This window comes from Gymnodraco acuticeps, unplaced genomic scaffold (genome assembly GCF_902827175.1).
Source record: "Gymnodraco acuticeps unplaced genomic scaffold, fGymAcu1.1, whole genome shotgun sequence".
Lineage (NCBI taxonomy): Eukaryota > Metazoa > Chordata > Actinopteri > Perciformes > Bathydraconidae > Gymnodraco > Gymnodraco acuticeps.
Window position 1 is genome coordinate 168869 of NW_022990452.1, and position 17476 is coordinate 186344.

Genomic DNA, 17476 nt, shown 5'->3' on the forward strand with positions numbered 1-17476 from the left:
CACCAAAGAAGTGTCTTGTTTTCCTCTGCAAAGACCCGAGAAATCAAATATATCAGGAAGAGGCAAGACCGGAGCTCAGCTCCCATTGGCTCACACATAACTCGAGCCCTGCATGCGGCGTCTCGTCGCTACGGTTCTCTCTCTCTGTGTTCCTGAGAAAGTGTGTGTGAGCTCCAGCTCTACTGATCCATCATCTGTGTGTCTGGATAAACCTCTGAATGGACTCTGTGCTCTTTTTTCTGGAGCGTTTACCTCGGACTATAGGAGCTAGCTTAGCATGCTAGCTGGAAACACGTTAGCAACACTAGTCAGATTGAGAGTTTGACGGAGAGAGAAACGGTGTGTTTAACGGAGTCTGCAGGGAAAGGTGATCTAGGAAACATGAGTAAAGTCCAGATGCTGCTGTCATTGAAGAAGCAGCGACTCACTGCTGCTAATGAAGAGATATTTGCTCTGTTTGAACAAACGATAGCAGAGCTCGAGGAGGAGCTGTTTCTTTCCAAAGAGGAGAACAAGAGACTCCAGAAACTACTGGACGCTGTTTTACAGCCTCAGCTTCGGATACACAGAGCAGATGTCCAGCAGCTGGTGGTGGTTAAAGAAGAGCCTCTCCCTGACCAGCAGGAGGGGAGCACCAGTCTGGACCAGGAGGACCCAGAGCCCCCCCCACACATTAAGCAGGAACAGGAGGGAGAGCAGCTTCAGGAGCTGGAGGAGGCTGATATCACCAAGTCCACTTTCACTCCTGACCCTGTGAAGAGTGAAGATGATGAAGAGAAACCTCAGTCCTCTCAGCCTCATCAAAGACAAACTGAACACATGGAAACAGAAGCTGATGGAGAGGACTGTCGAGGACCAGAACCAGCCAGGAACTCAGATCCAGAGAGCAGTTTACAACCAAAGACTGAGGACCACACTGGAGACTCTTCTGAAGACACTGAAGACTCTTCTGAACCTGACACTGAAGACAGTGCTGATTGGAAGGAGACCAGAGAACCTGCCTCAGGCTCAAACTCACTGAAAAATAGACAAGAATCTGTCAGTGATCCCCGACGTAGTGCTGAAAAGAACCCATTCAACTGCTCAGTCTGTCAGAAAGCTTTTAGAGATAGAAACAAACTAGATCAACACATGAGAGTCCACACCGGAGAGAAACCCTTTCGCTGCTCAGTCTGTCAGAAAGCTTATAGATATGGAAAAATACTAGATCAACACATGAGAGTCCACACAGGAGAGAAACCCTTTCGCTGCTCAGTCTGTGAGAAAGCTTTTTCACGGAGTGGAAATTTAAAGAAACACATGAGAGTCCACACAGGAGAGAAACCCTTTCACTGCTCAGTCTGTGAGAAAGCTTTTTCACAGAATATACATTTAAAGGAACACATGATAATCCACACAGGAGAGGGAGCATTCAAATGCTCAGTCTGTAAGAAAGCTTTTTCACAGATTGGAAGTTTAAAGACACACATGAGAGTCCACACAGGAGAGAAAGCATTCAAATGCTCAGTTTGTGAGAAAGCTTTTTCACAGAAGAAAACTGTAAAGGAACACATGAGAATCCACACAGGAGAGAAAGCATTCAAATGCTCAGTTTGTGAGAAAGCTTTTTCACAGAGTGGAAGTTTAAAGACACACATGAGAGTCCACACAGGAGAGAAAGCATTCAAATGCTCAGTTTGTGAGAAAGCTTTTTCAGAGAGTGGAAATTTAAAGGAACACATGAGAATCCACACAGGAGAGAAAATATACAGCTGCAATGTTTTGACAAAAGATTTAAATGGCGTGGTCATTTCAAAAGGCACAAGTGTGTTGGTCGTCAGTCCTCACGGCTTAATGAAAATAACGGAGAGGCAGAGCCTCCAATCAGCAGCTCAGCTGAACACATGGAAACAGAAGCCGATGGAGAGGAAAATGAATAAGTCTTATGACAGTTCACACGTGAGAGAAATCTGTCTGTGGACAATATGTTTCATGTTTTTGTCATTCTGATGTATACGTTAACCACTGACTGTTGATGAACCACTGCTCATTTAAGGTGGACTGACCTTTACAATGGACCAGCTAGTCTTAGTGTCTTAATGCAAACGTTTTGTAAGATGATGCTAGACCAACAACGTGCTGTTGGGCTGTGTGCTCTCTGCAGGATGGTGTCTGTACTCAAAGGTTGTTTATGGTATGAGAGCTTCACTCTGCTTTTGTTGTCCAAACGACGCCAACCTAGCGATACGTCTTCTTTCCAGCAGATGGCATACATGTTACATCATCCAGTTCAACTGTGATCCACATAGTAATGATTCAAAACAGCAATGTGTGAGACATGGCTATTGACTCACAATCTCAACAGAATGTGAAGAGGTTACAGTCTTGCGGTTATGTCCAAGATGTTGTTTTTTGTTGTTGTAAGAGATAATAGGGATTGATGCAGACAATAACCAGAAGATAGTCTGGATAGAGCCTTCAAAGAACCAGAAAGCGTTTTGAAGATTATTAGGGATATAGAAAGAATACAAATATTACAAATGATTATACTTTATGCAGTGTCAACATCTACAAATGTAAAAGTATTCATTTATTAATAAATCATATTTGTTATAATTATGTATTTTTCAATTTGTTCATCACCTTAGTATTGAAGCTGATAAAGTTGGAGCTATTTTTAATAGCAGTATTGGCTATGCTGCTTGGTAGTTTATTTTTTGTTGAAATACGAAATAATTCACGAGTTGATTTTATTTTGTAATAAAATCTGTACAATAAAATGGTGCCATTTAAAAAAAGAAGGAAGACCGGAGGAAAGGCCCGAGCCAAGGCTAAGACCCGCTCCTCCCGGGCCGGGCTCCAGTTCCCCGTCGGCCGTGTCCACAGTCATCTGAGGAAGGGTAACTACGCCCACCGCGTCGGTGCCGGAGCCCCGGGCCCTTTCTCATTTCCGAGGAGCCGAGGAGAGAGGAGGGGAAGCAGCAGGCCGTTAGAGAAATGAGAACTCCTCTCCTCTGAGCGGTCATTTTAAAGAGACGTCCATTAATGATGACAGGAGGCACAGCAGCCCTCTGTCTGATGGACAGATGTGTTCATGACTTATATATTTACTTTGAATTAATTCACAGTGCGGTGTAATGAGACAATAACAGGCTACAGATGCGGGGGATACACACACACACACACACACATATTTATATAAATATATACAATTTCAGAATCAAACGGAGCACTCTCATAATAACGTAACACTATCAGAGACTGGATATCCCCCCCCCCCCCCCCCCTCTCTGGTCGCTACAATGAGGGAAATAAATTACGGGCCAAAAGTTGTATTTACAAGTATTAAAAGTAAGCAGAGGACACCAAACCAACCAAGACCTTTCTGTCCGCTGCATCTACGCACTGTACAACACACACACACATACACACTGTACCACATACACACTGTACCACACGCACCTACAGCTAACAGGCTACAGCCGTTGTGTATTTTATTATGTGAAGCACTAAATGGTTTTAGAAAAATATCGACTCTTTGTTTGTAGATATCTACTAAACTACAGCAAATACAGAGAGTAATGTAGGCCTGTTATACTGAGTGATATATATTTTACACACTGCTCTGCTTTCTGCACGGACCTCACAGCTGTTAATACAATAATATCCAGGGGATGCATGCAGAGCTGTCATTGGCTGAGATAAGTCCGGCAGTGCGTCACAACTCTTTGAAACATCTCTGTTCCCGGAAATAATTCCACGAAGGAGCCGTGGAGGACCCATCAGTGTATCCTCGACTATAGCTCCTCCATAGAGCCTCCTCGACGATCGACGCTCGATCCTCGGTCCTCGAAAAAGACCCCAGGAAGTGCGCCGGACTCAGATGAAAATATTCGTGGTGGCCAAACGGCGGTACTACACTTCCTTTTGGTTGCCAGGCCCGGAAACACTTTTTCCCATTGACTTACATGGGGAAAGAGTGGTCTGTAAATAGTTGGATAATTTTTTTTAAACTAAATAAACTACCCAGTATGAACACTTGTATAGCCCTTATTAAAAACATTCGTTCCTCAAGTTGTAAAAATGTGCTAATAACGTTATTCTGAGTGTTATTTCCCTCTGCATTATGAACGCGCATCTAACCCACGGGACCGCGCCGCCGGCACGTTCAGGTTACGTGTTCAGCATGGTCCCGACCAATCAGAGCACACTGCTCACAGGGAGGGTGGGGGCTGGAGGTATAACGAGCCGTTAAAGGCAGAGAGTGAAATTCAGTGAATACACGTAGTTTATAGAGATGCTGTTTGAGAAACCAATGTGAGTTGCGTTTACCTTTACCCATGGATGCACAATAAGAAAGGACCCATATCGTCTCACTGCCATCCCACGGAGCTGTAATAATGGATATATTGCACATGTTTGCTGTAATTCATTATCATACTATACATGGGCTGTATGATTAAATCTTGTACCGTAAATGTTGTATTAAATAAAGTTAATATTACCGACGTTATTAACGTCCCTGTAGCTTCGTATTGCACTAGCAAGGTTATTGCACTGTATATATATATATATATATATATATATATATATACAGTGCAATCATTATTTCATGCTAAATGAAGCTCTGTTGGATATCACTAGATCCTGTTACAGCGTAATATAAGTACATAACGATTGATGTGTACATTAGCGTAATTACTAGCTAGCCGCTAGCTGCTAACTGCCGCCTCGTTAATATCAAATACATCATAATAATATAAAAAGTTACCAGAAAACAAAAAACCCTAACCAACCAAAGGTACTACAAATGCGGAAGGTTCCCGAGCTGGACCGTGGTCAGTGAAGGTCCTCATGTGGTTCTCCTTTACGTCCACAGATAAGATTTAAAATCTGTCGCTAGTCGGAGTCAACTTGTCAAAAATGTCTGGAAGGGGAAAAGGAGGACATTTGAACGAGCCGACATAACGATACCCGGAAATGAGAGGAAGAGGAGGGATTTTCTTCTTAAATATCGAAGAATAATCTGATAGAAAATGTAAACATTATTCTAAGTATAGTTGACGGTTTGATTATTCGTTCTGAACGACCTGATCCAACAGACTCGAAAAGTATTGGAAGAGGAAAGGAAGGAGGTGAAAAAGGGTGAAAAAAAAAAATAAATATATAAGACGTTTCCTTGATGTTCTCGCAACTAAAACCTCAGATCCCAAGTGGAAAGACTGGACTTTTGAATCTTCCATTCAAATAGATATCTCAAACATCATTGTTCAATTCTGGACTGGCCGTATTCCAGACCATGATGTTGAGACCTATTTGAAGAGATATGGAGATATAATCAGCAAATACAAACCAATAGATACATTTGGGATATGGTATGGAGTGAGAAAATACAAAATGAAGAGGAACAGAAACTGTGATGGTGAGATCCAAAATCTCCCAAATTCGATATCTCTCGGCCCCTATAATGGGAGAATAATTTATCCAGGGCAACCCGTCACCTGTTTCATCTGCAACTCAGCTGACCATCAGGTCAGAAAATGCACCACAGTGAAATGTTGGAGATGCAATGAAATGGGCCACAAGGCTAAAGATTGCAATTCAGACAGTCTCTGCAACCTGTGTGGAAAGATCGGGCACACCTTCTTCAACTGCCCATCTTCTTATGTAAACAAGGCAAAAACCCAGCAGCAGCCTGGTCCTCCTTCAGCCACCCAGCAGCAGCAGCCCAGCAGCAGCCTGGCCCTGGTCCTCGTCCTGCAGCCCAGCAGCAGCCTGGCCCTGGTCCTCGTCCTGTAGCCCAGCAGAAACCTGGTCCTGTACTCCCTCCAGCCACCCAGCAGCAGCCTGGTCCTCGTCCTTCAGCCCAGCAGCAGCTTGGTCCTCGTCCTTCAGCCCAGCAGCAGCCTGGCCCTGGTCCTCGACCTGTAGCCCAGCAGCAGCCTGGTCCTCGTCCTTCAGCCCAGCAGCAGCCTGGTCCTCGTCCTGTAGCCCAGAAGCAGCTTGGTCCTCGTCCTTCAGCCCAGCAGCAGCCTGGTCCCCGACCTTCAGCCCAGCAGCAGCCTGGTCCCCGACCTTCAGCCCAGCAGCAGCCTGGTCCTGACCCTTCAGCCCAGCAGCAGCCTGGTCCCCGTCCTTCAGCCCAGCAGCAGCCTGGTCCTCGCCCTTCAGCCCAGCAGCAGCCTGGTCCTCCTTCTGATCAACATCAGCAGCCTGGTCCTGGTCCTGGTCCTGGTCCTGGTCCTCACCCAGCAGCCCAGCAGCAGCCTGGTCGTCGTCCTGGTCCTCACCCAGCAGCCCAGCAGCAGCCTGATCGTCGTCCTGGTCCTAACCCAGCAGCCCAGCAGCAGGCTGGTCGTCGTCCTGCCAGCAAGGATCTCCCTCTCCCTGAAGATCTAGCCTTCAACTCCTGAAGACAATTCTCCATCCCAGTCAGGTGAGGGTAGATTATCTATTGATAGTGATGTAGAGAGCGAGTACAGCTCTGAGAATGAGATTGAAGATGAGAAATATTATGAGAGTGTGAGCGAAAGCCCAGGATCTGACTCCAGCCCTGACAGCCTTGCAGCTGGTCAGCGAGTCAGCATGCCCCTCTACTCGCCCCCTGAGAGCAACTCGGGGTCTTTTTCTCCAACTCCAGAATTTCCAGAACCCCCGAGTGAGGCTGAGGGGGAAGCCCCGTCTGAGGTCTCAAAAAAGAGACCTGCAAGTAGGAACTTGAACCAAAATGAAAAACGGGCAAATGTAGATACATCATAGTGATTCATTTTATAAACCAATATGACCTTCTTAAATGTCGCTACCTGGAATGTACGTGGTGTTCAGTATAAAGACTTTCGAGAGAGGAACATTTAATATTTATTAGACACTAATTATGACTTCCTCTTTACGCAGGAACATAGACTGAATACCACCAGTGATGTTGATGATGTGTGTAAACGGTGGCATAAAGGCAAAAGTATATCCATCGGAGAGAGTAGAGCTGACGGAGTTGGCATTTTCTTCAAAGAAAAAGACATCACTATTATTAGAAGAAGGGACATAATCCCAGGAAGGCTGCTTATGGTGGATTGTTTTTATAAAAATGAAAAATATCGACTTATTAATATTTATACTGCCCCTGAGGCAAAAAATAAGTTACAATTATTCAGAAAACTTAGAGAGCTATTAACAGTGGGTTATAAAATGATATTAGGTGGTGATTTTAATACAGTAACAGAAGACATAGATAAGTGTAGTCCAGCTGTTTTTAAACTGAGGGTGGAAGGAAAGCTGTTGAAAGAAATCTGCAGCGATGCAGGCCTAATCGATGTCTGTCGCTCTCTGAATCCCGCTGGAATGGATTTCAGGAGATATGACAAAACAACTAAAACCCGTATAGACAGGATTTATGTATCGAAACACTTCTCTGTAACCAACTATAAAACAATCTTTAATAACTTTTCGGATCATCTTTTGGTCCAAACGTCATTATCCTCCGGAGCCCCTTCCACTAGAGGCTTCTGGAAACTGAACACACAGTGCCTAAAAAATACTTGTGTCTCAACAGAACTAAAACTGGAAATACAAAAAATAATACAATTGAGATGTTTAACAAACTCTGACATCAAATTATGGGAAACATTAAAAATGATGTTAAAAGTTTTTTCAAATTTAAATATAGAGAATTAAATAAAGCAAAAAATATTAAATTGTAATCATTAATCAAACAATATATTCATTTAAAGCAGATTAAAGTTAAAACTAAAACGGTAGAAGAAAATATATCTAAATTAAAAACTGAAATTGATCAATTAAACCGGGAATCATTATATAATATTCATACAGCATCTGAAATAGATCAGAGAGGCAACTTGGCTCAAGCCATTAAAACCAACCAAAAGCAAATTCAAAGTAAATTCATCAGATCTATAAAAAATCAAGAAGGTTGTATTGTGTATAATGAAAAACAGAAACGAGAAGTGATAAGAGATTTATGTTCTGAAGCATATAAAAAAATAGACATTGAAACAGACTGTGTTAAATCTCTGTTGGGAACAATCCAAGAATTTGACTTCCTTCTCGGTGAGATTAGAAAAGATGAGGTGATCCAGGCGGTGAAAGAGCTGAATGTCGGTAAGAGCCCCGGTCCCTGATGGCCTGCCCACTGAGTTTTATCAACTGTTATCTGATGATGTTTTAAACTTACTGACCTCTATGTTTAATGAAGGTCTCAGCAGTGGTTGTATGGGGGTCTCATTTTATGAAGGTGTCTTGACTCTACTATATAAAAAAAACGATGAAACTGATATAGATCATTACAGACATTTAACTATAATGAATACTGATTATAAGATACTAGCAAAAATAATAATGAATAGATTAACAGATATATTAGATAAAATAATAGATAAGGAGCAAACATGTGCTATAAAAGGTCGCCTTATGGGACAACTTATCAATTTTAAGAGAAATCATAAATAAGCCAAAATGAAGAAAAAGTTTTTTTTATTATTGGACTTGATCAAAAAAAAGCCTTCGACTATTTATCCAGGGATTACTTATGGTCGGTGATGAAGGCCTACGGATTTCCTGAAGCCTTCATAAACATGATTAAGTATCTGTATTTTAAATCTTGTGTCTGTGTAAATGTAAATGGTGTGTTAACAAATGCATTCAATGTTGAGAGAGGGGTTAAGCAGCAGGGGTGCCCTCTAAGCGCAGCTCTTCACGTGCTAGCCATAAGTCCATTCATTAAAATAATAAACAATGACAGGTTCATATCAGGAACACCAGTTGGCCATGCACCCAAAATAACTGCCATCGCCTGCAGACGATGTCACTGTTATAATAAAAAACCAACAGGAAATGGATGTTCTAACAAACCACCTAAACCTGTAGGAATTGGCATCAGGAGCTAAATTAAACCACAGCAAAACTGAAGGTGTTTGGATCGGCACCGACGATGCCAAATGTGACATTAACATTCAAGTGAAAAAATAAATTAAAATACCTGGAATAACTATTTGTAGCGACAACTGTGCTGAACTCAATTGGGAAGAAACTAAGTGAAGTCAAAGAACAAGTTAAACACTGGGAGAATAAAAATACAAATTATAAATCAAGAATAAACATAATAAAATCATTCATACTCAGCAAGATCCTTTTTCTAGCAAACATCTTCCCTCCACCAGCCCAAATAATTATGCAATTAAACAAACAGTGTGTCAATTTGGTGTGGGGTACAACAAGGGAGGTTACTAAACATAATTTGTTATTTAAGAGTAGGGAATACGGAGGCCTGGGAGCCATAGACCCTGGTTACGGTTGCTGTTTGTCTGCTCATTAATCTGCCTGAGTGTTTTCAGCTGTGTGTTTATGCAAATGAGCTGTGTGGTGGCCCCAACATCATTGGCTGTCATCTCCTGGTCCACTTCTGAGGACACTGATTGGAGCACGCCGGGCCCGACGTTCTCCAATCCCTGTGCAAGCCCAGCGCACACCTGCTGGAGAGGACTACAAAGCTGGGGACAATCATCACTCTGGAAGCTCTGTTGAGTGAACAGACGCCTCTCGCATGTTGCTCTTCATTCTGTGGTTAATCTTGTGTGTTTATCTCCGTGGGATATTGTGTGTTAGTAGAGTGTAGAGTAGGTTAGTTAGTGTTTAGAGTATCGTTAGGATTTGTGACTGTTGCCTTTAGTTAGCTGTGGGTTTTGTGTAGACTCCCTTTGTTAGTTGTACCACTCTTGAAGTGAGGTTTTGTTTGGTTCTTTAGTTAGGGTACTAGTATTTATTTCCCCCACATATGCCATTAGACTCCTTTTTTAGAGTCCTCCTTTTGTTCGGTTATTTGTCAACCGGTGCCCTTTTGGCCCTTTTGTTTGTTTCAGGCTGCCTGCCTGCCATTTTGTTACACCTTGCTTTATAATAAAACCACTTATAATTAATACCAATACCACTCTGATCGTGTCACTTCCCTTTGGTTCCCCTAGCCCAATAGGGAACGTAACACCTGGGCATTAAACTAAACATTTCCTTTGTAAAAAACATCTCGGCTGCAATCGATAGGAAAGCACCTTGGGTTGAGGATGGAGGAATGGGATGGAAGAAAAGAAGAGGCAGAGCTAGAAATGGACCATATTACAAATTACTTTATGGTGACTTCAAAACTGAAGTTCAGCATTTAGGGATTGATTGGATCGGACTACCGAATAGAGACATTTTTAAAATGATAAACGATTTCAAATATGGAGGTGTTATAGCATACAAAAACCTAACACCTGACGAAGGTAACAAAGTCTTAAAGTTAGTAAAAAGTAAACAGTTATCGGAGAGCATGAGAGACGTGAGGTGGCTGATATCAGTCAACAGACTTGCGGTCAGAGCTGTGGTCTCATGGAGCTGCTATGTGAAAACTAGAACATGCCCCATGATTAACTGTGAGGAGGACGAGACTCTACAGCACCTCCTCATGGACTGCTACAGAGCCCAGGAGGTGTGGTCGCTCCTACGGGGCATCGGGTTAGAGTTTAATGTAGAATATATCTCAATCATGTATTGTATTCTGGATGAGGGGATAGTAGTTATAAGGATACTGTTTCAATCACATTAGTATGCATGAAAAGTGACAGGTGACACGCCCTCAATTATGCAAATGACCTAAGTCCCGCCTCCCATTGTTCGAGATCCTTTGATGTGAGGGGGTGAGGTGTTATAACAGGTAGGTGTGAAAAGCCCCCCTGGGTAGCGCCTTTGTTGTCTAATTATTTGATGTGTTGATTAAGTCTCTTTTAAGTTATGCTGTCTGTCACCTGTCCCCTCAAAGTTGTCTAATCTAATTAGCCTTTGATGTTTGCCCTTTGATGTGAGGTGTTATAACAGGCAGGTGTGATTTCACACTGGTGTGTTATAAGCCTTTGATGTTAATCTAGGTGTCTCTTTGAAGTTATGCGTGAGACTGTCTAGCCCCCCCCCCCCCGCCCCCTCCCAGCCCAAGCCTCTCCCCCTTTTCTCCACCCCTTCCTGTGGCTATGACGACAGCAGATAGTGGGGGGTGGAATTAGATGGAAATAGAAATACGCTCAAACTAAATAAAGACAGTAATTTCCACTTACCAAGTCACCTTTTTAAAAAAGAAAAATGGCCAAGAGACGCCTCGATATGGGTTTAATCAGTGAGAGGCCTGTGACAACTTACCGCCATCCGTCCGGAGCGCCAGTCAAGAAACGAATGCAGCATCTGTGCGGGGTTCAGACGCATACAGCCGAAGATCTGTGCACAAACTTATCTCGTGCCCTCTTTTGGTCATGTGAGCGCGTTCATGTGTGTTGGAGGAGGGGCTCTGTGAGGAAGTGGCAGATTTTTCCCGGTTGTGTATTTTCTAATTCTAGCGCACTCGAGCTGGTTGCTCCAAAATGACCTACCTTTATAGAGAGAGAGAGAGAGAGAGAGAGAGATAGAGGAGAGAGAGATCAGAGAGACACACACCACACACACACACACACACACACACACACACACACACATCACACACACACACCCACACACACACACACACACACACACACACACACACACACACCCACACACACACACACACACACACCACACACACACACACACACACACACACACACACACACACACAACACACACACACAACACACACACACACACACACACACACACACACACACACCACACACACACCACCACACACACACACACACACACACACACACACACACACACACACACACACACACACACACACACACACACACACACACACACACACACACACGTTGGAGTTGGCCTTTGATGTGAGGGTTTGAGATAAGCCTGGGATGTTAATCTATATGTTGATTAAGACACTCTCTGTGAGGTGAGAAGCGAGGGGATGGAGTTAGTTTTTAAAAAAGAAATACGCTCAAACTAAATAAAACAGCCATTCATTTTCATTATTTCATTATTGTCCTCTCTATATTTGATTCAGGGTTTGTTTTAAATGATTTGTGCTTGCTAAGGATGTTTCTTTTCAAGTTTTTGTGAAACTGTTAACTACAAGGAAGTATATGTTTGCAAAGAGGGTATTCATATTAATTTAAAAAAGATCTTATTTAGGTTTTAATAGTGATAACTAAGGATGTTCTCTTTAGTTGTAGGGCTTGTGAACAAAGAAAAGCTGTAAACACTTAAAATACATAGAATCAACAGTGTGAGGGTACATTAAAATATTCATTTACAAACATACAAGGCTTTGTCTACCGAAGATCAATGCAAGGGCAGAGTTTCACTCTGTCGGGGGACAAAAGAAGCATCGTTAATCACCTGGACAAAGGTCTCATTAAAGCAGAGATACCATATGCAGACACATACCTGAATATCAGCAGGAGAGGAACTTTAAAGTAAATGCATTATAGGGTTAAAATAATATATATACGTGGTGGAATTAGTTTAAAACAGTCACCTTACACTTTTAGTTGTCCTCTCTAAATTAGATGTAAGTTTTGTTTTAAATGATTAGTGTTAATTAAGGGCTATTGTTATTTTGGTGTATAAGGGGATAGGAGTTCAACTTTTAAAAATTGCACAGGATCATTCTAAGAAGAGTGAGTGGGCTAATGAGCCAGCACCATACAGAGGTATGGTGCTGGCTCATTAGCCCTCTCACTCACTCTATGCATTTTCTTGACCTGTATCTGATCTTGAAAAACTCTGGTAAGTACTTTTTATTTTATTTTATAATATCATGTAATTATTAAATGTTGTTTTTTTTTGGTAGGGGTTAAACTAGTATATTATGTGGATAGTATATTATTAGATACTTAAAAATGTTATGTTTTTTCTGTTTACAGTAGAGACCCTGTGTGCTGAAATCTACTCAAACAGAGTACTTCATGGTAGTGGTCAGCTTTTAAACACAAACTTGTATCTTTCAGTAACTTTCTCAGAGAATTTAAGCATAAATCTGTCAAATGTTCAAAACAGCCTTGTTTCACTGAAATAGCCTCAAAATCACAAACTGCCATTAAGAGTCAGTTGATTGACGAAATCTACTAATACAAAGTATTATATGGTAACTGTCCTTACAGCTAAACACATCCTACGCCAGGTATTCAACAGACCACAAGAAGCACAAGAAGCCCCAGCAAGGATTACATTCAGAGCTAATAACGGTGAAACCGAAGAAGAAGCAAAGCAGATGATAATCGTTGCGGGTGAAATGATAGAGAATTTGCATGTGATGTTAATGCATTTATCTGATATAAAAATGCATTTGTATACTTCCAAGAGACCCCTAAACATCTACTTGGGCAATGTGAATTGAACGATAAACCGATCACTGTCAATGAAACGCGGAGAGCAGCAGCAGTGCAAATCGTTAAGTCTATTACCTTGTATGCACTACGACATTAACTTGGTAAAATGTAATGTGTTTTTATGAAAATGTGTTGAATGTTGTGTTTTCAATTAAACAACCATTACAAAAATGAAAATGTTTTCTGCGTTTCTGTGTTTCTGTGGGTGTGCACGTTTTCAATACACATTTATCCTACATCTTCCCTGTTATCCTCCCCTTGTTATAATGAAGACTACAGTGCACGTGAAGGACTGTAATACACATGTATCAGACACGCTCCCCCTGCTATAATGAAGACAACAGTTTTTACATGTAAAAAGAGAACAGAGAATAGAGAATAGAGAATAGAGAGAGAGAATAGAGAACAGAGAACAGAGAATAGAGAACAGAGAATAGAGAACAGAGAATAGAGAATAGAGAACAGAGAATAGAGAACAGAGAATAGAGAATAGAGAACAGAGAATAGAGAACAGAGAACAGAGAATAGAGAACAGAGAACAGAGAATAGAGAATAGAGAATATAGAATAGTGAATAGAGAACAGAGAACAGAGAATAGAGAGAGATAATAGAGAATAGAGAATAGAGAATATAGAATAGAGAATAGAGAATAGAGAATAGAGAATAGTGAATAGAGAACAGAGAACAGAGAATAGAGAACAGAGAATAGAGAATATAGAATAGAGAGAGATAATAGAGAATAGAGAATAGAGAGAGAGAATAGAGAATAGAGAATAGAGAATAGAGAATAGAGAATAGAGAACAGAGAATAGAGAACAGAGAATAGAGAACAGAGAACAGAGAACAGAGAACAGAGAATAGAGAATAGAGAATATAGAATAGTGAATAGAGAACAGAGAATAGAGAATAGAGAGAGATAATAGAGAATAGAGAATAGAGAATATAGAATAGAGAATAGAGAATAGAGAATAGAGAGAGAGAATAGAGAACAGAGAACAGAGAATAGAGAACAGAGAATAGAGAACAGAGAATAGAGAACAGAGAATAGAGAACAGAGAACAGAGAATAGAGAACAGAGAATAGAGAATAGAGAATAGAGAACAGAGAACAGAGAACAGAGAACAGAGAATAGAGAATAGAGAATATAGAATAGTGAATAGAGAACAGAGAATAGAGAATAGAGAGAGATAATAGAGAATAGAGAATAGAGAATATAGAATAGAGAATAGAGAATAGAGAATAGAGAATAGTGAATAGAGAACAGAGAACAGAGAATAGAGAACAGAGAATAGAGAACAGAGAATAGAGAATAGAGAATAGAGAACAGAGAATAGAGAATAGAGAATAGAGAACAGAGAATAGAGAATAGAGAACAGAGAACAGAGAATAGAGAATAGAGAACAGAGAATAGAGAACAGAGAACAGAGAACAGAGAATAGAGAATAGAGAATAGAGAACAGAGAATAGAGAACAGAGAACAGAGAACAGAGAACAGAGAACAGAGAACAGAGAATAGAGAACAGAGAACAGAGAACAGAGAATAGAGAACAGAGAACAGAGAATAGAGAATAGAGAACAGAGAATAGAAAATAGAGAATAGAGAATAGAGAACAGAGAACAGAAAATAGAGAATAGAGAACAGATAATAGAGAATAGAGAATAGAGAGAGAGAATAGAGAACAGAGAATAGAGAACAGAGAACAGAGAACAGAGAACAGAGAATATAGAATAGTGAATAGAGAATAGAGAATAGAGAGAGATAATAGAGAATAGAGAATAGAGAATAGAGAGAGAGAATAGAGAATAGAGAATATAGAATAGAGAATAGAGAATAGAGAATAGAGAACAGAGAACAGAGAACAGAGAACAGAGAATAGAGAATAGAGAGAGATAATAGAGAATAGAGAATAGAGAATAGAGAGAGAGAATAGAGAATAGAGAATATAGAATAGAGAATAGAGAATAGAGAATAGAGAACAGAGAACAGAGAATAGAGAATAGAGAATAGAGAACAGAGAATAGAGAATAGAGAATAGAGAATAGAGAACAGAGAATAGAGAATAGAGAATAGAGAACAGAGAATAGAGAACAGAGAATAGAGAACAGAGAATAGAGAACAGAGAACAGAGAATAGAGAATAGAGAACAGAGAATAGAGAATAGAGAATAGAGAATAGAGAACAGAGAATAGAGAATAGAGAATAGAGAACAGAGAATAGAGAATAGAGAACAGAGAACAGAGAATAGAGAACAGAGAATAGAGAACACAGAGAACAGAGAACAGAGAACACAGAGAACAGAGAACAGAGAACAGAGAATAGTTCCATCCCATTTCAAGTGCTGTTCGAGGCTCGGCGTAACCCCCGGAGCACACTCCAATCACAGAGCTTGAGGACTATCACGGGGTTTGTCAAACAGAGCACATGGTGTAGTCCAAACGATAGCTGGAGATTCTGGGTAGTCTAGTGTCTTCTGCCATCCTTTACTCCGAAAAAATATTTGTTTCTCCGAATCGAAGGGGAAAAATACAAAAGCATTGCACACAATTTAAACCAATCAATGTTGTGTAATTAACAAGGATAATCTGGTGTTTTTTAGTCGATGAGTAGCTGCAGATATCACTGTAAAATCAATCGACAGTAAGGGGAATACTTACTTCCGGGTGTACAATTCTCCGTTATCCAATGGGAATGGACGCTCACATTCCCTTTAAGGGCAGCCGACACAAACGAATGCCGTGCTTCCATGAGCGTCAAATCCCGCCGCAGATGGGAATACATTGCAATCAGTTGAAAGCTATTTGCGTCCCTTTATGAAGCTGAAGGAGCCTAGGAGCATCACAACTGGACGCCACGGACACTGACCAAACGTCGCTCCTGGACGCTTAGGGAGTGAGAGTGTGTTGCCCAAACACTAGCCCGTGGTGTTTGAGCAGTGAAGTGATTCCACTCAAACAGAGTTGGTACAGCACCTTTCACAAGCCTCCTACGGCCATCAAGGGTTTTTGGCTCTATTAGTTGATCCATAGCGAAGTGACGACTGCAGACCTTGGAGTGAGAGGAGATTGTAAAGTTATCGCATTTTAACCAGCCACTGTCTTCGCAGCTCGAGTTCGGTCGGAAAGCCATAGAAACTTAGGACGCCATTGAATTTAGCTGACGCCGTACAAAGTGGGACACAGCAGTGCTCGGAGTAGTTCTTTACTTGTCTTTGCAAATGCTCCGTTTTGAAAATCTTCCGTCGACTCATATTTAAACCACAGATTTAAACAGTAAAACATTTGTGGACGCTCAGCTACGCAGACCGGAAGCAAACCGGAAGCTTCCGAGCCATATTATGGCTAAGGCGGAAGTACGTCTCAGACCCTAGTGCATGTAGCCTATTGACCTCTTCTACCTGCTGACCTGGACTGACCGGTCGGATGAGGAGAGCGCCTCCACTCGCACATTTCATTTTGTACACCACGGCATCTTTTGTGTAATGAAATGCTGTTAACTTTTATAAGCTTCCCTTGACTCTTTTCAGTCTCTCCTGCCTTCTGTTATGGTTATCTGAGAGAACCCAAATGCAGTACACGGCAGTGTGTTACAAAGGTTTTATTTGGAGGAGATAATCCGGCTGGAGAGTATCCACTGGAGCGTAATCCACTGAAGAGTATCCTCCGGAGTTTTAATCCACTGGAACGTAATCCACTGAAGCGTAATCCTGGAGCACAAGAAGAACAGGTAAGAATATATTCAGGTGTAGCAAAAATAGTCACTATACTTTAAGAAGGCTGAGAAGGCTAAGAGTTTTACCACTGGGGTTTAACAACGATCTGGCGCTGACAGGTTGTGGAGCCTCCGCTGATATACCATCCGTAATGGCTGATGGGAATCAGGTGTGTCGCAGAGGAGAGTGCTCAACTGTTTGCAGCTGGTGGAGATTTGAGCCGGGAGCCAGGAGTGACAGGCACCACGCCCACACAGACAGGGAAAGGGAAAACACACACACAAGGAAGGTGGCTGGAGAATGCAACCACCACACCTTCAGGGTTCTAGAATACACTAACACACGGCAGGGTCCGTTACAGTTTTTTAAAATCTGATTTCAATTAAACAAAGTCTTGGCTTTCAGAATATTAAACTTGTTTCGGCAAATTCAGATGATAAATACAACTTTGAAGCTTGTGACGGCATAATTACAAGCGGAGAA

The 17476-nt window shown here is 41.5% G+C and overlaps 1 protein-coding gene and 1 long non-coding RNA gene across 2 annotated transcripts; one reads left to right on the forward strand and one right to left on the reverse strand.

Moving 5' to 3' along the window:
- The first annotated feature begins 844 nt into the window (after positions 1 to 844).
- LOC117552360 (zinc finger protein 525-like) lies at positions 845 to 2595 on the forward strand. Its single transcript, XM_034225737.1, has one exon. It carries the CDS (start codon positions 1132 to 1134, stop codon positions 1987 to 1989), a length of 858 nt encoding a protein of 285 aa, XP_034081628.1. The 5' UTR covers positions 845 to 1131; the 3' UTR covers positions 1990 to 2595.
- Positions 2596 to 16862: 14267 nt separating this feature from the next.
- On the reverse strand, positions 16863 to 17220 carry LOC117552361. The gene is made up of 2 exons (XR_004569936.1): positions 17080 to 17220; positions 16863 to 16987 (listed from the first exon to the last, which is right to left on the reverse strand). It is a non-coding gene; the product is annotated as an uncharacterized LOC117552361 (long non-coding RNA).
- Between the last annotated feature and the right edge of the window lie 256 nt (positions 17221 to 17476).